The following is a 27,471-nucleotide window of genomic DNA, read 5'->3' as shown; positions in this document are numbered from 1 at the left end:
ATAGTTTGCAGGGTTTTTATCGGTTTTCAGCGTTATTTTGTTATCGTTTTTATCGTTTACTCGGTTTTCCTTGGTCTTTTCACGTGTGTTATGAATAAATCTTCTTTTTTCGGTACCGGTACTAGTTTTATTTTGTTTTATTTATCCGCAACACCTTAAAGGCTGGTCCATGAAAATATTGTCGGGCATAAACCGGTCCATGGCGCAAAAAAGATTGGGGACCGCTGCCCTACGAGACCACCCATCTCCCATGCTACAGTTAGCAAACTGCTTGCTAGGTTTCATGAAACTGGTTCAGTGTTGGATTTGCAAAAATGTGGATGCAAGAAACCTGTCACTAATGAAGAAACATCAGTGGCTGTCCTAGCTTCATTCAGCAAGAGCCCACAGCGTAGCACTCGCCGCATGTCACTGGAGAGTGGCATTAGTCGAACATCCCTCCGGCGGATATTAACTACTCACAAATGGCACCCTTACAAACTCCAGCTACTGCAGCATCTCAACGAGGATGACCCAGATCGGCGCACAGAATTTGCAGAATGGGCAAGACAAAAATTGGAACAGGACCCTCAGTTCACGCAGAAGATTTTGTTCAGTGATGAGGCAAACTTTTATGTGAATGGTGAAGTTAACAAACAAAACCACCGCTATTGGTCTGACACTAACCCACATTGGATGGATCCCTCCAAGACTGCTGGAACAACAAAAGTGATGGTTTGGTGTGGTATATGGGGTACAACGATAGTGGGTCCATTCTTCGTCAATGGAAACCTCAAGGCCACTGGATATTTGAAATTGCTACATGATGATGTGTTTCCCTCTTTATGCACTGAAGCTGGCACGTTCCCTGAGTTTTTCCAGCAAGATAGTGCACCACCACATTATGGGTGCCAGGTCCGAGCATTCCTAGATGAACAGTTTCCTGGAAAGTGGATTGGTCGTCGTGGGCCAGTTGAATGGCCCCTAAGGTCTCCCGATCTGACCCCCTTACACTTTTATCTTTGAGGTCATCTGAAGGCAATTGTCTATGGTGTGAAGATACGAGATGTGCAGCACTTGAAACTACAGATACTGGATGCCTGTGCTGGCATTTCTCCTGCGGTGTTGCTATCAGTGTGTGAAGAGTGGGAGAAGAGGGTTGCATTGACAATCCAACACAATGGGCAGCACATTTTATAAGTGGTCAGAAACTTGTAAATAACTCATGAAAGAATAAAGTTACGTTGAAACCAAGCACACCATTGTTTTTTTTTTTGTGACATTACCAATAAGTTTGATGTGTCACATGGTCCTCTTCCTATTGAAAAAACAAAAGTTGTATCCAAGATGGCCGACTTCTAAATGGCCACCATGGTCACCACCCATCTTGAGGAGTTTGCCCCCTCACATATACTAATGTGCCACAAACAGGACTTTAATATCACCAACCATTCCCATGTTATTACGGTGTATCCATATAAATGGCCCACCCTGTATATAGCATGTGAGGAGGTTTAGCTAACATGTTTATCTATACTGCTAGCTAATGATTTTAGCTGTTAGCCATACTCCTACAGATATTAACATTAGGTTTTCACATACTGAAAACAAATACATGAAGTTAAGAAACGTGAATCAGTTGTGTAGGTTTGCATGTCTGCTGTTTAATTGTGGCTTTAAATGGTTATAACCTTCTGCTTTAATCACACAGAGGTCCGCTCAGTTCTTTAATTTAATTGTATTTTTTTAAAGATGAGTTGAGCTTATCTTACCATGTTCGCCTTCAGCTACTGCAGAAGTGTCTCCTTTATGGGGACTATGAGTATAAAACATAAGAGAATTCTGGAGGACTTGATTTCTTACTCTGACTCACTTAAAACTTTTCTATAACAGCTTGTGTAATCAAATAGGCTATTACAGATGCACTAGTTCCCCCTGCCTGTGCTTGATTAGTTCAAGGTAGATCTATTAGGAAGAAACTGTGGACAATTTCTGACAGTTTTGTCATCACAGGATGCTCAGCAGACAGCTGGTGGTTCCCTTGCTTGTTTATCCAGCTTTCATCTATTCTAGTTTGTGACAAGCACTGCATTTCTTACTATATATGATATGTGTCAAAATAAGCATTTGTTTATACTAGTACTTAGTCAGACAGGCTGCATCTCCTCTGAAGTCTTACGTGTTTCCTGTCTTTGGGAAATAGTTAATTTGCTTAAAACTGGTTTAAAGAGAAGGATCGATCAGCTTTTATCTGCCTGTGCTCGTCTGTTTGGAGGTCTATTCCAGTTCAGACAGGAGAGGGTCAGGGGAACGCAGAGAGGCCCGGTCCTTATGGGCCTCGATGCTAATTAAACCTAAACTGATAGAAAAAGCCTTCTCCACACTAATTATTCCCCATTTCAAGTCTAATTTCACCAATCAGTGCCATCTTTATTTCTGAGAGCAAATTGGGCAGTAATCATTTTCCAGTGGAGATTTCCCTGCCTCTAATTGTTGAAGATGATTTAGTCATTATCGGAATGCTGGCTACTCTTATCAGTCATCTCACAGGGCAAATTTATCTAGAGATTGTGCTCAGAGACATTAAGCTGGATATTATAATGAATTTTTAAAGTCATGACTCATGGTGTTGTCTTAGTCTGAGTGTTTCATACACGCGTACTCTAGCTAACAGGTGAAATGAAGCAGAAATGTGATGAAATGAAATGACGTGGCACAGCCTGAGAATATTTATCAAGATATTTAATGGAAAATAGTTGTACAAAAAAAAAAAAAGAAGTTGTGCACTTATTTGACAGCAAGTTTAAATCAAACCACCATTGACACAATTCGTTTTCAGTGCAGTGACTCTTAGCGGTGATATGTTAAAAGGATAAAATGTTTCATTAATGTCTTCCACGAGTTACAAGGAGCTTACCATAAGAGCCTGCAGCAGATCGAGATTTATACATTTTATTAGAAGCGCTACAAAAATATCACTTATCTTATATGCAAATTCAGTTACACAGTTAATGAGCACGGAGTAAGCCACGTCCAGATAAGGAAAGGTAAAAATACAAAAAAAAAACAAAAAAAAACAGACGAAGCAGTGTGTTAGCAGAATGTAAAGGAAGTCCAAGCGACTAAACATCAAGGACAAGAAGGGGGTGTTACTTCCTTTTCCTGTTTGTCCACTTTAGCTTCCCGTCTCTCTGTGCTGGAGCAGTCTGACGGGTCAAGGTGATCCCTCTTTAATTTCCTTCAGCTTGATCAGCATGTGCAAAATGCGAGTCAGCTCTGCTTTCATAGCTTTCAATATACTTGATTGTATACGTTTGGCACGGAGTTTACTCTATATAATATATTTAACTTCATTTAATTTCGACATCATAAAATCTTGTGTCCTCTTCTTATACACCGCGACACACCAGCAAATAGATACACGCAGCTGGAAACAAACACGCAACACACAAATCTCCCTTTCTCAAAAAAACAAGCCCTATTTTTTTTTTGCATTACAGCTTCTGATTACATGAATCAATATGGCAAAAATTTCACTGATGCACACTGGCGGCCCAGGTGACAGCTGATATGTTTCACAAACACGCTCTCTTTATGTTACTTGCATTTGCACGGTTTTAAACCGCGCCTATCATGGGATTCTTCCGTCTTGGGTCAGGCTGTCTTTCGTCACCGTAGCGATAGCGGTCGGGGCTGTTGTAACGCTCCTTGACGGCAGGGTTTCTCTCTGGGCTGGTGTAGCGGCCGGGGCTGGCTTGCCGGTATCCGTCTCTTCTCCCTACAGTGTCGTAGTACTGGCGCCCTCTTTGACCCGCGGAGGGTGACGGAGGGACGTCCTGTCTTAAGGCAGCACGGTGCTGCTGTCCTGCCTGGGAAGAGGGGTGGTAGCGGGGATTGTTGAGCGGCTGCTGGGTGCTCAACTGAGGGATTGGCAAACGGCCCGAGTTACTCGCACCTGGAGCGTCCTGATAGTGGTTGGGGCCGGAATCTCTTGGCACAGGTCTGGAGTGGGTGGGGTAATCATATGGATCCCTCCTGAAAGGAAAAAGATGGTTGGTGTTAGAACTCTGTTCGAGTCCTGGCTGCAGGATTGTTAGACGCCAACAGTCAGGACAGACACATGCATTTTACATACAAATATAGATGTATGGTTAACAGGCTAGAGATGTCAACATTTAAGACTAGTTTAAACTGGTTTGGAGATGTGGACGTGCCAGAGATTTGGGCCTCCTTTGTGGTAAGCCGCCTTCTGTTATTCAGTTTATGTGGCGAGGCTGCGGCCTTGGCAGGAATGACTTGTGGGGGGGAGGCCGTGGATGGAGAGATGCCAAGAGATAACAGCAAATGCCTTGGTAAGCATATATGAGGTTGTGTGTGTGTGTGTTTTTAGCTCGTGTGTGCAGGAATGTGTGTATGTGTGTCCCTCGGGTCTGCAATAACGAGGCAGCCAGCTGGAAGTCTCCGGTTCCCTCCCCACTAGCTGTGGGTGATTAGGGGCTAAACCCCAGGGTAAGGCGACCCGCGGGGCTCGGGGAGACGGAAGGAGAGAGAGAGTGAGACTGGAGAGGGAACTAGAGAGAAAGTGCGAGAGAGGGGGGGGGGGGGGAGAAAAAAGAGAGAGACACAGGAGAAAAGAAAAGGGAGGGCTGATCACCTTTCATTCGGGTCCAAATGTTTTCCGTCTTATGTGCTGTTTCCAGTGGTGAGTGACACACAAGTCAAGCTAGAGCGAGTAAGCAAATCTAAAAGTCAGGTCTTCAGCAGCCTAGCTGTAAGGGAAACTCTCCTATTTATAAAAGTGGTGAGGTGCAAGAGAACTGTCAACATCTTAAATTATACGTTTTGGCATTCAAATTATATAAAAGTCATTTTGGCAAACATCTCTGCTTTCCGAACAATTTAATATACTACATGAGCTCATTTAAACTACACATTTTTACCATATGTTCATATGCTGCAAAAAATCCTTTGGAACTTCCAGGATTCTTCACATTGATTACTTATAAAATGTGGCTCATCTAAGTCACAATTTCTAGATCAAAACATGCCTTTACTAGAAATCAGTACTCAGGATTACATAAGGACCTTTGTGCTAAAGACGTCTCAAAAGTTACCTTGAGTCACGTGTTCCCATTAAGGAGGTAGTTATTGACAAAGCTGCGCTCTCACTAAATACTGGGCAATGTCTTGAGCCCAACTTCTTTTACAATACCTTAAAAGAAGCATTAAAAACGCTACATCAGCTAAAGGTATGACCTAGGTGTTCATCAGTCCATGTGGGAGACGTTATGCAAAGATCTGGAGCATGTTCTGTGGATGGATTAGACAAAAGCTGCAAAGGTTTCAGAATCACCATTACGCCAAGGGATTTTACTCAAAAAGAAAAGACTAACAGAAGTTGTGTAAAGCCACAAGATGCACGACCCAAGAGATAGAAGAAAGTTCTACCGGAGTTCTGACCTTTACCTGGATTAGATGCAGTGACATCACCTTACAAAGGCTTTTTAATCAATACATCCCAAAAATACTGATAAACTGATAACCCAGAATTCCCCCTCATTATTGTGCAAGACTGATGGGAAACTGACTGAAGCTGTTACTGATAATAGAGAGTCTACTAGTTATCAAATCCAGAGTTCACTCCCTTTTTTACGTGTGCTTTTCCATCCAACACAGTGAGTAATTACTCAGTGAGTTCAACAAAGACATGACAAGAGAGACGAGGCAGTACATAGATCAGTAGTGTGTGTTGCCAAAGAAAATTAATAATCTGATTCAGACTGAGATACAGTAGGCTGTATTTGATACTTTCGTTGTGTGGACATCACAAACAAAGTTGTAGTTGTTATTCTTTGTCTTAATTTGCACAGTGTTCTTGGAGCAGGGATGCAAAGTTGATGCCCTCATAGTTTAGTGTCTACGCCAAGTGGATCAAGGACACATCTAAAAGCTGCAGGACACTGTTCCTTGAGGCCTGGAGTTCCCCCACCCTTGGTCTACACGGTCAAGACCATGGGGTAACAACATAACTGGCAGGCACATATGTCTCCACAGAGCCTGTAGTTCAGCCTCTATGACGAAATATATACATGACAAACTTATGACACTTGGACCTAGGTGGGCACAACATGATGCACTCTAGTTTGAAAACTATAACACTGGCATAATTCCTTCCTTGATTATGGAAAACATGTTGCTACTTGCTACTTTAAGAACTGCTCTGACCGCCACATGAGCAGCACAGTGCTGGCTATTGTTCAAAATGCTCTGGTGGTATATCAATCAGCAACACAGAACAGCCAAACAGATTTAGATATTTACTTCCCACCCTTCAAAACTGGCTCCTGCTGCAGTTATTATACAGAAGCCTTGAGCTTAGCCTTTCCCTTGTTCTGTAATCATATCCCTCCGTCTCCTCTGTCCACTCCCATGAGTCGAGCTCGGCACCTGTTGACTGGCCAATTAGAAGGACTCACTCACCACAGATTGGGTAGCGCACAGCTTGGTTGTGAGTGAGTGTGCGTCTGTACTTGTGCCTTTGCAGACTTCCCATGAGGATATTCATGGACTGCGGTGACGTGAATTTCTCTAAGTGTGTGTCCGTATATCAGTACAGCGTGGGCTGCGAGGCTTGACCACCCAAACAGAGCAGTGCGACAGGATACACAGGTGGTCCCAACAATGAACAGCACTGCTTTGTCAGTCAGTAGAGCCAAGATGGAGTTGCACATGCACAAAGACTTGCACTGCCAAGGCTTGAGATAAAGAGCAAAATAGGGTTGAAAAGAGAGAGAGGAGAGAGAAGATTCAGAGAAGTAGAAAAAGAAACAATATGAAATGAAGACATGGGGGAGAGAGAAGCAGAAATAAAATGTGGGTAAAAACAACGTAGTCCTGCTTGGAAAGCTCTGCAAGGCAGGAATGGAAAAGGATAGACAGAGAGGAAGCGAGCCGAAGGTCAACCTCCTCATTAATCCAGATTAAATGGCGAAGGCCACCAGGGGAGGCGATGAGAAGGAATGGAGCGATACGTGGATAGAGGGGGGAGAACACCTGGGTCCTCAATCCAGCTCAGGGCCACCCAAACAGACAGGAACCACCGCTGGCTTCCCCGTTCTTCTTTCATCGCTCCTTATTTTTTCCTTCCCTCTGCGATCTTCAATTTCCACATCTTTCAGACGAGCATATTCATCTTTCTCTTCTTCTCCTTTAGGCTTTACTTGTCTCTCCATCGCCTATATAACCTCTCTGCTTAGTAGCAATTCAGGAAATGTAATCACCTCGGTCCTCTTTAAGATAAGGCCAAAGCAGTATTAGAACAAACAAATATCACAGTAACCCTTTAGTGCTACACTAAAATTGGATTTGCTGACATCCATTTATTTTCAGTGCTAATATTTATAGCTGTATAAAGTTTTAAAAGCTAAATAGTTAAATTATCTCATTCTGCCATGTCCATTTTCTAAGAGTTCAAGTAGGAGCGATAGAGTTCTCTTGGATGCTGGGATGGCCTGCTACCCCTGCTCCGTAGCGGTATACACCACAGAGCTACCTTTTTATGAATCTACAGGATGGGCCATTTATATGGATACACCGTAATAACATGGGAATGGTTGGTGATATTAAAGTCCTGTTTGTGGCACATTAGTATATGTGAGGGGGCAAACTCCTCAAGATGGGTGGTGACCATGGTGGCCATTTAGAAGTCGGCCATCTTGGATACAACATTTTATTTTTTTTTCTCCCATAGGAAGGGGGCCATGGGACACATCAAACTTATTGGTAATGTCACAAGAAAAACAATGGTGTGCTTGGTTTCAACGTAACTTTATTCTTTCATGAGTTATTTACAAGTTTCTGACCACTTATAAAATGTGCTGCCCATTGTGTTGGATTGTCAATGCAACCCTCTTCTCCCACTCTTCACACACTGATAGCAACACCGCAGGAGAAATGCCAGCACAGGCATCCAGTATCCGTAGTTTCAAGTGCTGCACATCTCGTATCTTCACACCATAGACAATTGCCTTCAGATGACCCCAAAGATAAAAGTCTAAGGGGGTCAGATCGGGAGACCTTAGGGGCCATTCAACTGGCTCACGATGACCAATCCACTTTCCAGGAAACTGTTGATCTAGGAATGCTCGGACCTGGCACCCATAATGTGGTGGTGCACCATCTTACTGGAAAAACTCAGGGAACGTGCCAGCTTCAGTGCATAAAGAGGGAAACACATCATCATGTAGCAATTTCAAATATCCAGTGGCCTTGAGGTTTCCACTGATGAAGAATGGACCCACTATCGTTATACCCCATATACCACACCAAACCATCACTTTTGTTGTTCCAGCAGTCTTGGAGGGATCCATCCAATGTGGGTTAGTGTCAGACCAATAGCGGTGGTTTTGTTTGTTAACTTCACCATTCACATAAAAGTTTGCCTCATCACTGAACAAAATCTTCTGCGTGAACTGAGGGTCCTGTTCCAATTTTTGTTTTGACCATTCTGCAAATTCTGTGCGCCGATCTGGGTCATCCTCGTTGAGATGCTGCAGTAGCTGGAGTTTGTAAGGGTGCCATTTGTGAGTAGTTAATATCCGCCGGAGGGATGTTTGACTAATGCCACTCTCAGTGACATGCGGCGAGTGCTACGCTGTGGGCTCTTGCTGAATGAAGCTAGGACAGCCACTGATGTTTCTTCATTAGTGACAGGTTTCTTGCATCCACATTTTTGCAAATCCAACACTGAACCAGTTTCACGAAACTTAGCAAGCAGTTTGCTAACTGTAGCATGGGAGATGGGTGGTCTCGTAGGGTGTCTTGTATGGAAATCTGCTGCAATGACCCGGTTACTGCTTTCACCACATATCAACACAATTTAGATCCGCTCCTCACGTGTTAACCTCTTCAACATGTCAATGGCTGTGAACAAAAAGAAACTTGTAAATAACTCATGAAAGAATAAAGTTACGTTGAAACCAAGCACACCATTGTTTTTCTTGTGACATTACCAATAAGTTTGATGTGTCACATGACCCTCTTCCTATTGAAAAAACAAAAGTTGTATCCAAGATGGCCGACTTCTAAATGGCCACCATGGTCACCTCCCATCTTGAGGAGTTTGCCCCTCACATATACTAATGTGCCACAAACAAGACTTTAATATCACCAACCATTCCCATGTTATTACGGTGTATCCATATAAATGGCCCACCCTGTACATAGAAGTGAACAGGACTAGTATTAGCAGTTCCAGAGAAGTAAGCACCAACCAACTTATTGATAAGTGCTTTGGCAAATTGTACTGCTCATTCCAATGACTGACTGAACCCCTAATAATGACAAAGTTGCTGGTTTCAGGCAATTAGACCTGAAATCAGGCAACACCAGTAAAGGACACTGGTTAAACCCTTTACTTCTAAGGCTGTGAAAGCACTGTATGTAAGCAAACATAGATGTGTTAGTAATGACGTGACTGTCTACCACCATTTGACAGCATGTATCCGTGTGTGTGTCCGGTCAAGCAGCTGGGGGATTAGGGCTTCTATGGGCCTCGGTGACCCTTAGGGAATTTCTCATCCCTGGGTCGCACAGCTGGCTCCAGCCTGGTTGGGAGACGGACGGGAGTGGACGTCTTCAACTCCGTATGAGTTTTTGTGGGTGGTCGTAACCTGAAATGTCCTCAACCAACTTTGGATTTATGCAACATTTGAATTTCACATGAATTATAATTGAATTTAGTGGAGCTAAATAAAATATTGTGAACGAGAGAGCGCGAGCCAGAGAAGAGTGCATGGTCGTGTTTGTACATTCCAAGCGTCAGAATGAGATCCCTGTTTACTTGATAACTTATGTAACGCACTTCATGGGCCTGTTTGTGTGCAACGTAGCAAATGAATACGGGGAGACGGAAAAAGAAATGTGAGGCCTAAAAACAGAAAATAGAGGCCAACAATGTTGAGTTTTAGACACAACTTGCATTAACTCAGATGTAAAATGATTTTCTTGTGTACCGATTAACCCGTCTCACGCTAACGGCATAATGCCTGTGCTGCAGCTCAGTCAGGACAAAGGGGAAATTTCCTCCATAGCTCTTACTTTTGACTTATTTCAAAGCAAAACAAACCCAAACATGCCAAACATGGCAGATTCCTGCTGGATTAAAATGTTGTTTGCTGTCGGTAATGACAATTAGAGGGGCTCTGCCAGCACTGCTAATCTGGCTTGAAAGGAGCTTATGACAACGAGAGACAAGCAGACAGTAGGTGTGTTTCCATTCAGCTGTCAGGAAAGTTTCACACACACTTTAGAAATGTCAAAATAAAAAAATAAAATTAAAACATCACATGCAAATGAGAGTTTTCCACTTGCGACGTGGAACAAATAAACAGGTCTGAATGAATGTCACAAAGGAGAATGGGAGACTTTCAAGAGTGATTTAGTACATGCCAGGCTGCTGTTATTACCACTGAATGTGGTAGCAGTGATATTATTAAGCTGCCAGTAGCCTCAGTAACTTACAGATGACATTTAACAGTGTGCCAAGTCACGTTTGATCTATTTGTACAATTTGTCATTATGTTATCCTTATTTATTACTTATTATACCCCCTACTCTAAAAACGACCACAAGTGGAGAAGAAACAGACACTTTTAATGAGGCAAATAACTTAAAAGTCCATTTTTATTTTTGCTTTCCCAGACTTTTTGGCCATTGGTTGCTCATAATTTGCCTCAAGTGACCCCAACTGCTCATATGATGATGGGACAGAGCAATGTCTTACAGAGCCTTCACACCTCGGCTGTGATGACTCGCATGATTTAATAGTGGGTCAACAAGCCTCAGGGCCCCTTCGAAGAAAATGACCCCCACATGGGGTTAAATACTTGGGACTATCCATCAGTTGCTTCTGAACTGAAGAAGCCTCTTGGATGAGAGGCCAAACGTCTTCCCGAACCAAAAAGAAGTCCAGCTGCCATCATTTCAAATAATTAAGCTTAACATATCTTGGACGGTTGAGAGCCTACATGGACAAGTTTCTAGAGGCTGCTATCAGGCAAAACTGGCCAAACAGAGTACTGCACCAAAATCCTCCTTGTGAGTGCTTTGGTCACTAGTAGATACACATGTGTGCAGTTTGCATGGAAGACACAGACTTTACTACAAACACTTGGTAGCTACTAGCTGAATGGTAGTAAAAAGCAGAGAAGTTGGTGTGTTTCATGTGAACTATTGGTGACGCCAGAGATCCAAACAATCACGAGAAGATTTTCGCCAACCAGTCAGGGAATGCATATTTTTCATTAGCGACTGGTGGTTATTGGGGTGTCACTGAACAATTTCTAGGCCTATCTAAGGCTTTAGCAGCTGATTCAGAGTGACTGACATCAACTTTAGAAACACTCGCCAACTAGTTGGGGAATACACATTTTTTCCTCTAGGGGCTGGCAATCTTCAACACCAAAAGAGTGTCAAAATAGGCATTTTAGCCCCTCCTACCAAAGAAAATGGGGAGATAAAGAGCTGCACATGTGTGGGGCGTGGATGTCACAGTTTTTTTTGTTTTTTCTTTAAAGCTTGCACGAGCAACAGCTGAGGGACTAAAGGGCTGAGGGGCTGTCGACCTCTGACTTAACCCTCTACTGTCCCATGTCTAAAATAGCAAAAAAGTAACGTCAAATGGTTAGCAGTCAAGCGACTTCAAAACCTCAGTTGTCTTGGTATGTGCATGATCCACTAAGGAGCTTCGCCACTGGTTGTATGGTGTGCCACCTCTCGTCTCCACCCTCATTTATGTCTAGTTAGCCTTGAAAAGCTAAATTAGCAAGCTGCTAACGTTAGTCGAGACACTTGCAAACATCCTGATGTTACTCATAATTATATCTCAGCCATATACAAGCTTCACACTGTCACAATGCTTTCACCTTGCAGCACTTCTAAAACTGACATTTGGATGTTTCTATCTCTATACATCAGTGACATACTGCGTGCTGTACACACACGTATACTGAGTGTCGGGATACCACAGTTTCCCCACTCTTCCTGCTTATAGCGCCTCCTGTTTTACTGACCGCATTTGCTTCCTCTCATCAGACTTTGGGTTTGTTATTTTTTTAGTTAGGCAGCCTAAAAATGGTTCTGGGTTCTTCACCCTGTTGCACATGCATTCCAAGAAACATGACACTGCAGCTTTTATTCATTTTTCAGATTTCTGCTAGTAGGCGGAACTGAAAAGGAGGCAAATTCATGCAATACAAAGTGAAAAAAAAAGCAAGAGCAATGAATTGTTTCCCCCTTCCTGTATGGACAGGACTGTTGTCTCTATTTGAACAAGAGTGGAAACCATTTAGAAATCCAGCAAAACACTGTATCTAATTTTAATGTTACTTTCTTCAAATGTGATACATTCACAATTTGAGAAAATGGAGACAGCGTAAAGTGAGGTGGAAAAAGGCTGTCTGCGTTGAAAGAAAAAAAAAAAAAAGACAGGCTATGTTTAGCAGGAGACAGGCAGAGAGACAGATGAGACACCCGTCTGTCCCTCTGAGGTCTATATAGAGCAACAGTGCAAGGTGTGATGTGAACCACGGGGACCACGGGAGTGGAAAGCTGTAATGACACGCCATCTAATTCATCTGACTCACACTTTGAGAACATCATCACCATATACCACACTCTCAACCACCCTCTGAGAGCCTGAGAGTGTGCGTGAGTGTGTGTGTGAGATAGACAGAGAAAATGATAGAGTGGATATTACATCCATAGCTATGCATGTGAATTTGTGCTGGGAGTGCATATGATTACATATTCTGCAGTGAAAGAAAAACAGGAGTATCCATGAGGGACTGTGAGAGAGTGTGGCCATTTAGACATCGCTTCTGCCGTAAGATGGCGAAGAATGTGTGTATGGGGGTAGGCGCGTGAGGGGGTTATCCTACACCTGCCCCTAGGAAGCGGAAGGAGGAAATTATTAACACCCCCAACTGCCAGTGCCTTATTAGACCCCCCATACTTTCACCATCCTGCTCTCCCTCATTTGTCATAAGTGCTGTACACTAAACAGCTGGAAAACAGCCATGTGTGTATATCAGACACGCGCGCACTCCGACTCCAAAAGGCAAAAAGTATGATTAAAGTTGGAGAAACAGCACTCTTGTGTACAATAACATTTGCATTAATCACAAATAACCTTTAAAACATGTAGATAATAAAGGTAAATTTAAGGACTCAATGTAAATTTGTATTATGTAAAGGACAAAAAGGGTGTGAACTCCAAGGACAGTAGTTAGAAATACAAGTTTTTCATAATTTACGCTAATGCGTACTTTTCTCAGAAATCATAAAATACCATAAAAGGAGGCCTCTGTTATTTAAAGCTGTAAACTATTATGGAACAGCCCACAATTTTACACCCCCCACCCCAGATATGGTCTCTGATTTAACCACAAATCTATGAGTAATAAAAAAGAAGGAAAAGGAACTGCACCTCTTCTGTTTCAGGGTTACGTGGTAAGGTATTCACAGAATCTCAGAAACTCCTATTCTCAACACGAGAATGCCAAGGACGCCGCTCTCAACTCACAATAAGCCACAAGCCAGTTTTCATCAATACAAGCTGGACAAATAACTGCGTGCAGCTGGCTGGTTTTTTTTCTTAACAATTGAAATTTTTACCAAATCACCCCAAGTGCACAGTCCTTTATAGAACTGTACAGGTGACTTGCCTGAGGAACTATTCATCATAGACTACAAGTGATTATTTTGCACTGACCCTTCTCACTGAGGGGACGTGAACCAAAAAGACGGCAGTGAAAGCCAAAGTAACGCCTCAGTCTCCTGAAAACACGGCTGTTAGTGTCTGCAAACTCTCAGACACAATCTCACAAAAAAGTCAGCTGACTGACATTTGCACATTGAATCTATTAATGTTCGGATAGCGAAGATGAGGGGAGCATGCAGATACATATGCTCGCACATCTGCCGGTTTTTGCGCTCACCTGTTAGTCAAATGATGACAAACAGGCATGAGTTGCATGCAAAATACATTAATTGCTCTGTTAAAAAAAAAGAAAGAAAAAAAAAAAACCCAGCTGCTGCATCTCACTGCCAAACACACCCACGCACACAGTCATTCGTATGAATGTCTGCGCACACTTTTTCTGGGTAAAAATGTTTATTGTGTCATAATTTGCAGAGGTAGCAGCAGAATTAGAAGAAATAAGACCCCAAACAGACCGAAATGGCTTTAAATCAGGCAGTGACATCTGTGCCTGTGTTCTCAGGTTTCTTTATGATAAGTTGAGACCTTAGCCAAACTATTTCCTCTGGTCCGAACAGACCGGTCATCAGTTATTGTAAAGATTGTTTATTTAAAGGATGTAATACAGTATATTTAGCAGATTGACATATTCATTAGTGTATGATGCATTTGCCAGAGTCTCCAAATTCATCCTCGTCCACATGCACGTGCGCAGAGTGGGAGCGCTAATGGCACTGTGCTGAGCTGAGTGTTCGACACAGAGCAGGCCCGCAGCACAGGAAACCATTAGCCACTCTGGTCCTGGCTGCTGAGGCAGCTCTGCTAATCAAACCAGCCTATGTCAACAACAGCGGTCGAAATTGCCTCTCACCTGCACGCACGTGCTTTATTTAAATGGACCCGTGTTTACACTCGCTGCTGCTATATAGTGAGGATGGGTGGCCGGGGGGAGTAGGAGTGTGTACAGTATCGGTGACAGGTAACGGTGGGTCCAGGTGCAGAACGGGACCTTGGGGTTAGCAATGAGAAGGTGAGGAGAGACAAGATGCAGCAGGCACAACAGGCTGTATGTAAACTAAGAACAGGCGCTTTGGTAAAAGTCGCAGCAACATTCGGTGCCCCTGTTCATCGTGACGGTGATGTCATGTTTCTGGGCTCTATCATTTATTCGTCTGAAATCCAAAGCATTTAGCTGCTGCTGCTCCAGAGAAAAAACCCCCAAAACAGTCAATTTCCCATGGCAGCAAAAGTAGAAGCTATTACTGAGGCAGTCAAAGGTTGGATTTAGTTCTTGGACAGTACTGCAGGGTAACAGAGACGTGCAGGGGGAAAGCAGTAAAGCAACACTTGATGGCAGAAGCAGGTGGGATTTCTTTTTAACTAAACACAGAAACTTTTAGGCCCTCTGCAGCACATTTCTCTATTAGCCCTATCAGTGCGTCCACTGGATTGCATTCCCTTTTATTCTGAGTAAAGAGGAGAGCATTTGAATTCACGGTGACTCCCGCCTGTCCGTCTGCATTTGCGGACTAAATGTCACACAGACTCGTACATGACAGACTTTGTATTTCTCACCGAGCTTACAGGCACCGCTGTGGCATCAAAGTGTATATATCTTTTGTTTTATTTATAATGCCATGATTTCATTTCCCCCCTTCGTGCGCAGGGCCTGAGAGAGGGATGGGAAAAACAGAAGAGAAACAAAGAGAAGTGAGAGACGTATAAACAGAAGTGACGGAAGAATGCAGACAAAAGGATTGATGGAATCAGGGGGGAAAAGCTGAAAAAGTGGAGTTATTGTAAACAGGTAGAGCCGCCGGTGCCTCGGCTGAGCGTGCGACAGAGCTGGTTAAAGCCCCTTCATTTCCTGCTGCTGATTCCATTACAGCTTTCTGTGTCTGAGCGCAAACGCTGTTAGCGGGACAAACATTTCTGCCTCTGCACACCAATGGGCCCACTCAGTCTTAAAGGCCCCCTAAAAAAGGGAAGGGTCAGTGCACCTCTTGGGAAATCAGTCGAATAATCCCGCACAGTGCTACACACACACACACACACACACACACACACACACACACACACACCTTTCCATACTCTTGGGCTGCTTATTTATTGGTATTATTTAACAATAAAGCGAGGGAGGGGTGGGCCGCACAAACTTCTAAACCAATCGTCTCGGTTACTGAGCCATTACCAGCTGTTATGGGGCAAATGCAGGAAAAAAAGCACAGCGGAAATAAGAACTCTCTAGAACCCGAGGAATGAAATGACCTATGGAGACAATATACTTTAAATGAGTTAGAGAAGTTTAAAGTGAGTCATTCGACAGCTGGACGGCAGCGGGTGGGACACAGGTGATCGCTCCTGAAGCTGGCAGATGCTGAATTGAGGTTTAATAAAGAAGGGACAGCAACAAATATCATTTCTCCACTGACCTTGAAAAGGCCGTATAAATTCATCAGGAGCTCAAAAACTTCAGGCGCTAACAATATTACTGCAGTAAAATGATAATACACTTGCAGAGCGACTGTGTGAGACGCGGGACTCGAAGGTTTTATATCCAGCTGGAGAAATAACAGTGCGGCAGAAATAAGTGATTAAATGTGACAATTGTTTAATACAGTACTTTTAGCTCAGCACTTGAGCCAGCCCTCATTTGTTTATAGCTTGCAGGGGAAATGGGAAATAAATGCAGCAATTTATTGAAATGAGTGCAAAGATACTCATTATCTATCATTGGCCTTTTTTAGAGACTGGACAAAAAAACAAACAAACATGTTTTGTGACACGCTGCTAGTAACAATTGCCCTCCTTCTTAAATGATGAATTAGCTGTGATTATCCATTTTTTTGAAAAGCTGAGCTCAAATCTACCAGTCACATCCAGGCCTGAATACTGTTAAATCATGAAATCACTTAAATAGAGCCTGTCTGACAAAGTAAAGTAGAGCAAAAAGATCTCAAAAAGCAACATATCGTGCCACAGATACTGTTGAGAAACAAAGTCACTGAAATTCATCAGTCTGTCCTGCAGTTCATGGGTTATGAAGCAGGACAATGATCCAAAACACACCAGCAAGTCCACCTCGGAATAACTCAAAAAATAAAAAGATACTGTTTTTTGGAGTTATAGTCTTAAATCTGATTAAGCTGCTGTGGCATGACCTTCAACAGGCTGTTAATGCTGAAAACCCTCCAGTGGGTGAATTACAACACTTCTGTAAAGATGAATGGGCCAGCATTTCTCTACAGTGATGTGAAAGACTCATTGCCAGCTATCACAATCGCTTGAATACAGTTGTCGCTACCAAGGGTGGCCCAACAAGTCATTAGTTCTAGGGGGAAATTACTTTTTCACACAAGGCCACCTGTAGGTTTGAATTACTTATTTTCCCTTAATAAATGTAATCATAATAATAAAAACAGCATTTTGTAGTAACTTGGGTTATTTTTGTCTAATATAAAAACATTTTTTGATGACCTGAAGCATGCAAGTGAGAAAAACTTGCAAAAATCAGACAACAGGAAGGAGGAACATAATTTTTACAGGACTTGCGTTTCAACAAACAATTAAAAAAAAAACTAAAGTTTTGCACAAGACATTTGTGCAGTACTTTGTTAAAAAAAACAACAATAACTGGACATAACCGGAGTGAAAAGTGCTGAAACGTGGTGGAGAAAGCCAAGAGGCTGTAAAGCCAGGAACAGAGCATGTGCACTTTTCATGAGGGTCAGTTGAGAGTCCTTAAGGGACACTTTCCCACATAGCAGCGGATACTCAGCATGCTAAGGACAATCAAGAAGTTGGCCCCTGGTTTTTAAGGAGGAGCAGAGAGTGCTTGTTAAGAGCATACAGGATTCAGTCACTTGTCAAGTATTCAAGCATGAGGACCTCCTTAGAACGGCTAAGTGCAAACACAGGTGCAGAGAGATGAACTTGCTCGAGGTCTTCATGAGTCCAACATGTCTCACACCGGTGAATGTTGTTTGAATTTGGTCGTTTAATTTCGTCTTCCTCCTACACTTACTAAGAAGTGTAGAACAAATGTCTACATTCTTATGTCCAACTGTTGCTAGTTTCTGCTCAGCTCTACCACATGTTACAGGTTGTTCCCTGACCATTTTGCAGCATGTGTTACCCTCACCTGTTTGATCATTTAAGAGACAACGAGGTGCCCTTTATTGGTTTTCCTTTGGTGAGGGAAGGGAGGCACACACACCTCCACAAATACACTGTTGGGGTTATTGTGGCCAGATGGACAGTTTTTAACATACTGCCCAACCTCTGTGTCCTTCTCAGTGGATAATTTCCATTGTTCACATGTGAGAGAAGCTTCACTGTGGTTCCTGACTGAAGCCCTGTGCTCTCTTGACTCTCTGGCCATCGGCTGCACATTAATCAGCCAATTATCAGCCCTGGAGATAAACGTTGCTACGCCAACCTGGCAACCTAATCCAATCACCTTGGGGAAACGGGTCACGAAGGCACTCTGATTGGATAACCCGGGGCTGGGTCGTCGCGCCTGTGACCTGCTGCTTTGAATTGGTAATGATGTTAATATTCTCCATATGGTCGCATGTGTGTTGGGCATTCGTGTGTGTGTGCCTCCCAAAGCACGGGGGGCAATCTGGAGGTCGAGCTGCACCCCAGCGTTAATGGCCGGTGGAGAGGGCGGTAAGAGCCAAAAGCAGCACTATCCTCCCCCTGGGGCAAACCTCTCGATGCTGCCATTTCTAGCCCTCTTTCCAAATCCTCTTTGCCAGACTTCAGCTTGTCTTCTTGGCTGCCATGCAGTAGCCCTTAGCACTAAGCCCCATATTTTCCCAACACAATAACCACAAAGTGCCAACAAACATTCAAGAGTTGGAAAAAACATTAAGAAACATCTTCTAAACTTAAGTGCTTTCATTTGGAAAACTGTAATCTGTTACCGACGACTGAAAGCGAAATATTTGAATTTCTACCTGAAGCCCTTAATGCCTCCACATCACCGATCCTAACTCCTACCTCTCCTTTCCATATCCACCCATCTGTGAGATGCTTTTATACATCTCCTGGAATATCTGTGCACACACACCCACACACTTACCTCTTTCCCTCCCACCCCTTCAGCTGCAGCCCCAGCCGGCTCCACACAAAGGCAGGCCAAATGTATGCTAATGAGAGCCAGGCCAATGGTGGAGCCGCACTCATTTTGAGAGGAAATGGCTTTCAATAATGGCGGCCCCCGGGGGGATTTTGCACAAAGTTCAGCTCCACTTTGAAAAATGCATTCAATTCACTGCTGTGTCTGCTCTCCCTTTTTCTCCTGTTTTTCCCCCTCACGATGAAAAAAAAGAAGAAGAAGAAGAAGAAGAGGGAGGAGGAGGAGGAGGAAAGAAAAAATAAAGCACATTCCGGAACATATTTGTGCCCCCCTCCTCCTCTCGCCTTGGTATTTATGCTAGAGAGAGTCAGAGGATTCTTGGGGACCGAGGAGCCGCGATTTATCTTTACAGAAACATCAGAAACAAAAACACAAACATGTGAGTCTGAATAGTGTTCAAACTCTATCTGGCACTTCTCCTCTGCCTTTTGTTGCTCTGGCTTTTTTTTTCTTTTGCTCTGTTGCTGATTCAAATGTCCCCAGAAGCGTGTTAACTGTAGCATATGCATTTCAAGTGGATCACATCCTATGGGTCTTGGGCCCAAAAATACTTCAAAGAGGAGATGAAGAAAGTTAAATAAGAGTGAGGGAAATTTCTCGAGGTAATGAACATTATTTGAACCTCACTTGTTGTGTTTGTGTCTAATTACGAAAGCCAGAGAATCTGATGGAGGCCACTTTAATATAAAGCATCTGTTATTATCATTTATATGCTCTAAAAACATTTTAGAGCAAGAGACCACTAAGGCGGTACAAATGATTATTTTCATCATCGGTTAATTAAGTTTTCCTTAATAAAAATGTCAGAAAATAGAGAATAATTACATAGTAAGATTTCCCAGACTTCATAAGATCTTTAAATTGCTTGATTTGCCTGACCAACATCTAAACCCACATACTCAATTTATAATGACTCAGCCCATCTGTGTAATTAAAATATGGCCAGTTTCCCTCTGTAGGTTCATCCCTTTGCGCAGTGCTGCAGCTATTTTCAGATCACTCCTCAGACAACTCATTCTGATCCAGGGACTTGTGTGTTTGTGACGTCTGCTGGGCCCCATCCACAGTGTCAAAACAATGGCCATTTATCTCGAATTTCACTGTAGGACAGGGGCAACGTCAAAGTCAGGTCAGGTTGATCAAAGTCAGGTCAGGTTGATGCAGAAATGGATGTTTGGGCTCGGAGAAAGTTTGAGGTTCATGATGAAATTGCACAAAAAGCAATCTAAAAATAGCAGCTGTGCTGGAAGGAGTCCAGATGTGCACAAGGGGGCGGTCTTGAGTGGGAGATTGGTCAAGCTAAAATCAAATGTGGTTGCTGATTTGTTAAGGTCAGTGTTGGCATTTCACTCAAAAAAAAAAAAAAAGTGTAAGGTATGACACATTTCTCCAGTATGTTCACTAATTACTCGCCAGAAAACGTAATGTGTTACAGTACTTGTTACTTTATTTTCGTGTTACTCTGTGAAAACAACCTGAAACCCATTGTCTCATAATTACCAGTTGACAATATAAACCTGAGGCCATATTACATCATCACAGCGACTCTACTGTAGAGCAGACAGAGATGGAGGCTATAAAGCTACAAGCGAGACTGCTCATCATTGCTTCTGTTACCTTGTGAAGTTCAGGCTCTGGCTGCTGGGCTGGGGTCAGCATGCACTCAGCTTTATCATCACTCTGGGTTCTGAGCTAGCTTAGCGTTAGCATGCTGTCTCTGCTTGCGAACAGCTGAAGTTGTGCTAGCAATATTGCTGGAAGCAATTCACTATTGCATCTCCACTTCTCTGGTGCCGGAGATCATTCCACCATTTTCCACATCCCGGCATATAAACTGATGCTTTCCCTGCCCGAGTATTATTTTGAACTTCTGAGTGACTCAGGAATGACTCAAGATTTCCCAGAATAGTTTTAGTCTATGATATCTATCCATCTATTTATCCACCTATGAGCTGAGAGTTAGACTTTTAACACTATCATGTGCTGCGAAACAGTAATTGTTGGAATATTTCATCCTTGGCTGGGACAGCGTTCACGCTTTCCCGATAAACTCACGTTCCCAATAAAGCATCTTCAAATTTCTAGTGTTGCCAAACAAGAAACTCCAAATCCAAGGAGATTCAAATCTACACATCCAAGATGCTGAAATGACTTAAAGTTGTTTTACTTTTACTTGCTAACCTGACTGATGGATTATCACAGTGCAATAAAAGGGAAGCTTTGGTCTATCAAAGGTCATTCAAATCTCCTTCAACCTGCCTCCATTTGGGTTTGTCCCCCTAGTTACAGCTGGATTATCTCTCTATCCCTGTGCAGCTTGGTTATGTCCTTCTTTCTCCTTTGCTTTCTCTCTCTCAGATTCTCAGTGCGCCTCGTACCCCCAGAGCTGGTGCTGATGTCTGCGCTCCCTGGTGCCTGTCATATCAGGAGGGGCAATAACCCGTGAAATGACTGTTCTCTTTTTCTCACTCTCCTGTTCTCCATCCCGGTGTCCCCTCTTTTCCTCATTCTCCTCCTCTCGCTTTCCATGCGCAGTGCCACTCCACGCTCCACTTAGCTGCCGGGCCGCGAACATCACGAAAATGGCGTTTGCTCAGCATGAGCATACACACGCTTACACGCATAAGACAGTGAATATTCTGGCGTGGTTGGGCAAATGTATATGTGCTATATAGCTTGACAAGAGCACGGTTAAGCAAACAGGAGGAATGTGCAATTCCATTAAACCCACACTAGAGGTTATACATCCTGCATGGGAGCAAACCATCCTCCACGATTGTGTGTGTCTGTGGGAGAGACATCCTTCTGCCTGTGCCCTGCTCTCTGGAGAGCTGATCAGTCCTATTCCTGGGATGAGTAGACACTCCCAAGGCAAACACTCCAGATTTAATTATAAGCTCCAAAGAGGATTAGTCTGTGCTGCGCTCTGTGTGAGTGTGCGCTTGTGAGAGTGGGGGAGACACAAAGGGAGGGAGTGGCAAAAAGTTAGCCCTTCATTTCCTGCTCTGAAGAATAAAACAGGCGCACACACACACACAGCTGTCTCACCTGGGCTGTGTGAGGTACTGTCGGTCTATTTCTTCATACTGGTGGTCAGGGCGAGAGTCGGCTCCTCTGGGTGCCATCTGTGAGGAAACACAGGACGAGCAATGTAAGTAAACAAATCAAAATGGCCCAAACACCGAACGACGAACCCACAACGCCCTCGATGGAAGTCACCTGAAAGAATAAATAAAGTTTTAGGCCTATTTAAGGAGCTAAACCCTGCAGTGCAGACCACACATGTCCTTAGGCTACATGTTTAACCTCAGTAATATTTCAGTAGTCCGGTGGTAATTTAACTCTGTTGATGTACATTAAGCATTCAAAGCACACGTGCTTTCGTGTGCAGCCTTAAGGTTTCAGGATAAACAAAAATTAGAGAGCGAGGAGTCGTGGAATGCCCCACATGTGGTAACATAAACACTCGCCTCCAAGTGGATGCTGTACCCCTTTGATAAATGTGCGTGTGCGTGTGTGTGTACAGTTCTTTCAAACATGCCAGCCACGTGTAAAGAAAAAAAGAAGAAGAAATTCAAAGTATGATTTGAAAAGACGGTTGATGTGTTTCTCATCAGAGAGGCCATCACCAGGAAGTGACCGAATGATTAAAGCCGTCCACATGCTTAGGCGGATAAATTGGCAAAGACAGTTTCCACATGGATTGGTACACAGCCCTGCATTTTCAGGTCAACTTTTCATCCTCACTGAAACACCGCAGCAGAAAAACAATCGGCTAAATTTCTACCCCCCTTTCTTTCTCCAAGTCTCTCCGTTGTTTTCCTGGATAACAGGTTATCGCCTGCTCTTTGTAATTACTTACAGAGGAAGGGAAATGTGAATAAATGTAGAAAACCCATGATGAATACAGATATTTCCATACAGGGCATGAGAGCCAATTAAAAAAAATAAGCATGCTATGTTCATTTTCTTATGTTCCTGACCACAATACAGACTTGCAGGTCACTGCACGGTGCACTCTGCTCCCAATATTAGATTTTTGTCCATCTGCAACGACTCTCGTAGATTTCTTTCTGAATGTGTGATCATGTAAAATGTGGCCTTTTATTATGTAGCTGTTTCAGTCCTTGCATGTTTCTTTGGTTGAGGTCTCTCTGGAAAGAAAGACCTTGATCTCAATGAGGCTACATGTTTAACTAAAGGATATATTAATAATAATAATAATAATAATAATAATAATAATAATAATAATAATAATAAGGAGGTGTGCTAAGAAGCTCTTATTTTTTAATCATATTCACCATTTCATCCTTTGTACTGGAAGCTGGAAATTGACTCGTGCTGGACAAAAGCATTTAAAAATGTAGCAGTGTCAGTTTTTGTACATGATATTGAAACACTGCTGGAGTACATGGAAGAAATCTGTTAGCGTGACATGTTGGGACTAAAAAGTAAGTAACAGGTTTGTAAAATTACAGAAAATGGCTCAGACTGTCCTGTAATAATTAAAATTTATGCTTTGGACCCACCATAAAAACATATATCAAATTCAAATTCAAAATTCAAATTTTATTTGTCACGTACACAGTCATACACAGTACGATATGTAGTGAAATGCTTGGACAACTGCTCGTGACCTAAAGAGAACAAAAAAGGAAAAGGCTATGAATAAGATAGGAAATAAATATGAAAAATTAAAAAGGGTAAATTTAACTAAGAAGAAATAAAATATAAATTAAGGTTAAAAATGAAATAACTGTACAACACAAATTAGAATGAAGGGTAAATTTAACTGGGAAGAATAAGATAAAGATAAATATATAAATTAAAGTTGAAAATAAAATAACTGTACAACAAAATACAAAATACACAATATAGAACTATATAAGAATGTATGAAGAAATATAAATGTAAATAAATATATACACAATAACAGCAGCTGTACAAGTATTAACCGGAAATGAAGAATATAGTGACCAGTGTTGTGCAAAACCAAAGTCCAGAAAGTCCAGTGTGTGTGTAAGAACTGTATGTGTGGGTCAGTACTGTGTGGTGGTGTGATTGAGAGACCGTATCGCCTGCGGGAAGAAGCTCCTCCTCAGTCTCTCTGTGTTGGTCTTCAGGGAGCGGAATCGCTTTCCTGACCTCAGCAGAGAGAACAGTCTGTTGTTGGGATGGCTGAGGTCCTTCACGATCTTCCTGGCCTTGGTCCAGCACCGCCTGCTGTAGATTGAGTGCAGGTCAGGGAGCTCGGAGCGGATGGTGCGCTCAGCTGACCGCACAACCCTCTGTAGAGCTCGTCTGTCCTGCATGGTGCTGTTCCCGAACCAGGTTAAGATGTTTCCCGCCAGGATGCTCTCTATGGTGCACGAGTAAAAGTTCCTGAGCACCTTGGAGGGCAGTTGGAAGTCTCTCAAGCGTCTGAGGTGGTAGAGACGCTGTCGGGCCTTTTTCACCACGGTGTTGATGTGACAGGACCATGACAGGTCCTGCGTGATGTGAACTCCGAGGTATTTGAAGCTGTCCACTCTCTCCACTGGGCACTCGTTGATGACGGGGGTCTGGTAGTTCCTCTCCTGCTTAGTGCTGAAGTCCACTATCAGCTCCTTTGTCTTACTGACGTTTAGAAGGAGGTTGTTCCTCTGGCACCAGTTCTCCAGATTCCTAATCTCCTTCAGGTAGGCCGTCTCGTTGTTATCAGAGATCAGGCCCACCACGACGGTGTCGTCAGCAAACTTGATGATGGTGGTGGAGCTGGTAGTGGCCACACAGTCATATGTGTACAAAGAGTACAGCAGGGGGCTCAGAACACACCCCTGGGGGGCTCCAGTGCTGAGAGTGGTGGAGGCTGAGACATGTCCGCCCATCCTTACTGCCTGTGGTCTGCCAGTTAGGAAGTTGGAGATCCACTGACACATAGATGAGCTGAGTCCCAGATGCTCCAGCTTGGTGGTGAGTGTGGAGGGAATTATGGTGTTAAATGCAGAGCTGTAGTCTATGAAGAGCATTTTAACATAATTCCCCCTTCTAGTGTCCAAGTGAGTGAGTGATGTGTGGAGGAGATGAGAGATGGCATCGTCTGTGGAACGATTTGGACGGTAAGCGAACTGTAGTGGGTCCAGTGTGTCTGGTAGTGAAGAAATGATGAAGTCTCTGACCAGGCGTTCAAAGCACTTCATCACTACTGAGGTGAGGGCTACAGGGCGATAGTCATTGAGAGAAGCAGGGTGGGGTTTCTTCGGGACAGGAACAATGATGGACTCTTTGAAGCATGTGGGGATCACCGACTGAGATAAAGAGATGTTGAATATCTCAGTGAACACAGGAGCTAGCTGGTATGCGCAGTCTCTTAGGATACGACCTGGGATGCCGTCTGGTCCTGCTGCTTTCCTGGTGTTCACTCTCTTGAAGGCTCTCCTTACTTCATGCTCGGAGATGACGAGCACGTTTCCGGTGCTGGCAGTATCTTCCTGTCTGCAGCCGTTAGCGCCGCTAACACTAGCATTGTTGGAGACCTTAGCTGCAGCCTCGAAGCGAGCATAGAAAGTGTTCAGCTCGTCTGCCAGAGTCACGGCCGCGTTCGTCATACCGGTTGTTGGTGCTTTATCTCAAGTATATCTGTATTTCTGTCATCTCATTGTTTATCTATTATTTATTTACTTTGGTATACTATTAATGAGGTGGTCTTTAATGGCAGGAAAAGGTCTAAAACTCATGAATATACAAGTTAAAAGTCTAAAATCTATGCCCCTCTGCCTAAGACATCAAGTGGGACAGATTGGAGTCTTTGGCGGGCTGATTCTAGCCCCCAGACCTTATGTTTGACACCCCTGATCCAAGACATTTTTGGATTTTATTAAGGATTTGTACAAATGAGGGGAATTTGAGATGCATCGGTGTTTTAGCACAGTGATTGCACCATAAACACCATCATCCAACTTAATTGGAGCTTAAGTCTAACGTTTACCATCAAATTTAGCTGCATACAAGTGCACGCGCTCCAAGATCGCGACAATACAAATGGTTTTAAACAAGCCGCCCCTGAGGGCACGAGAGGAGGAAGGAGTGTGGAGGCAGAGACATGGGGAGAGCACACAATTTCAATTATCTGCATTCTGGACTCTCAGTTTTCACATACAAACACAGGCTGTTTACTCAATCGACATTTCAATGGTCAAACGTTCCATCCACCACTGCAGCACAACACGCACGCGCTAGAAAGCTGGTCAAACACACAAAAACAACCATATGTACAATAACTGACATAGACAAGCTAATCGTGAATTTGACAGATGCTCACCCGGAAATCTGAAAAAGGCAAACAGCCGTACGTTTGATCCAGGCTATCAAAACGATGCAAGCCAGCAAACGTACACAGCATTTAAAACCACAGACACACTAAGAAAAGAGTCAGCATGACTTCATGCAAGACCAGTCTATCGCTCTGTTTTGCATGCATGTATGAGTTCAAACTCATTCTGCATGTCAATGCTGCAGTGGCGCATTACCAGATATCATTAGCATGTCTCTGTAATGTAGAGAGCTCTAATGCCTCTGAATGGGAGCCAGGAAGTGAAGCACATCAGAGCTATGGCTAGGGCAAGGCTGCTACTTGACTCGTTGAAGTGGCTTTGTGCCTGTGTGTGTATATAGTATGCTAATATTGTGCTAGTCATGAGGGCTGTGTGCGCATGTGTGTCTGTGTGCAGTTTTAATATAATGTCAGAAAGTGAATTCTCCATCTTTGGATGGCAGCGTGTGCGCGAGAGAAGGGGCCATTATGCAAAGAGATGCATAATAATGTGAGGTAAAGGGGGCATTAGCAGCAGCAAGAATCTGGGACTCAGGTGGAAGACCTTCTGTGTGTGTCTGTGTGTTGGACAAGCCGTAATACATCTTCTGACTGTGAACAGACAAAAAAAAAGGGGAAGAGGAGGAGGAGAAGCAAGAGAATGATGAGGAGAGGAGGAAATGTGTGTTTAGATAAAATGAGTGAAATTCTTTGTCCATTGATTGTATTAACATAATAGCCTGCAGCCAAAGGTCTGGATGATCCCTTTATTAACTCACAAACACACACACACACACACGCACACACACACACACACACGCGCAAACACACATTATGAATGCCTGTCATATGGATGCTTTTCAGACGGAAGCCCATTTCCCCCTAAATTAGACAGCCGGCTTTAGTGCCAGATGATGTGCCTTGAAATACTGCTGCGGTGTACACAGACACATACATGCAAGTAAACAAACACACGAAACAAGTCTCGGTCTCACCATGGCAACTGGTAAAACAGCAATATGAAATTCATCTCGGTTAAGAGGGGAAATGCAGCAGTCAGACTTCTGAGGAGGCGGTCAGTGAGCAAAAGAACTTCAGAAAGGTGGAGAGGGATCAAATGCACTTTTCCTCAAGCATCATGGTGATGAACCTGACGTCTTCATATAAAACACTGTGTGTATGTACAGCATGGCTGCTGCTGTGCCTGTGCAGCTATCACTGCCAAAGTTAATGTCATGTGCAGGCGGTAGCTGAAAGAAAGCCAGATTCTGCACATGCACACCAATGACAGGGAGTAGT

The 27,471-nt window shown here is 43.4% G+C and overlaps 1 protein-coding gene across 3 annotated transcripts in view; it reads right to left on the bottom strand.

Moving 5' to 3' along the window:
• Nucleotides 1-2,704: 2,704 nt before the first annotated feature.
• Nucleotides 2,705-27,471, bottom strand: part of pard3ba (par-3 family cell polarity regulator beta a) — a 275,607-nt gene continuing 250,840 nt past the window's right edge. For all 3 annotated transcript variants that reach the window (XM_085266407.1, XM_085266405.1, XM_085266406.1), the window contains exons 23-24: nucleotides 21,930-22,006; nucleotides 2,705-4,014 (exon numbers count right to left, since the gene is read on the bottom strand). In XM_085266407.1, coding sequence (XP_085122533.1) covers nucleotides 3,597-4,014; nucleotides 21,930-22,006 — 495 coding nt within the window. In that variant the 3' untranslated portion in view covers nucleotides 2,705-3,596. The remainder of the gene's footprint in view (nucleotides 4,015-21,929; nucleotides 22,007-27,471) is intronic.

This window comes from Mchenga conophoros, linkage group LG23, assembly GCF_057382185.1.
Source record: "Mchenga conophoros isolate Kocher_MC1m ecotype Shallow Benthic linkage group LG23, M_conophoros_male_GT1.1, whole genome shotgun sequence".
Taxonomy (NCBI): domain Eukaryota; kingdom Metazoa; phylum Chordata; class Actinopteri; order Cichliformes; family Cichlidae; genus Mchenga; species Mchenga conophoros.
This window is presented reverse-complemented; position numbering and strand designations above follow the sequence as displayed.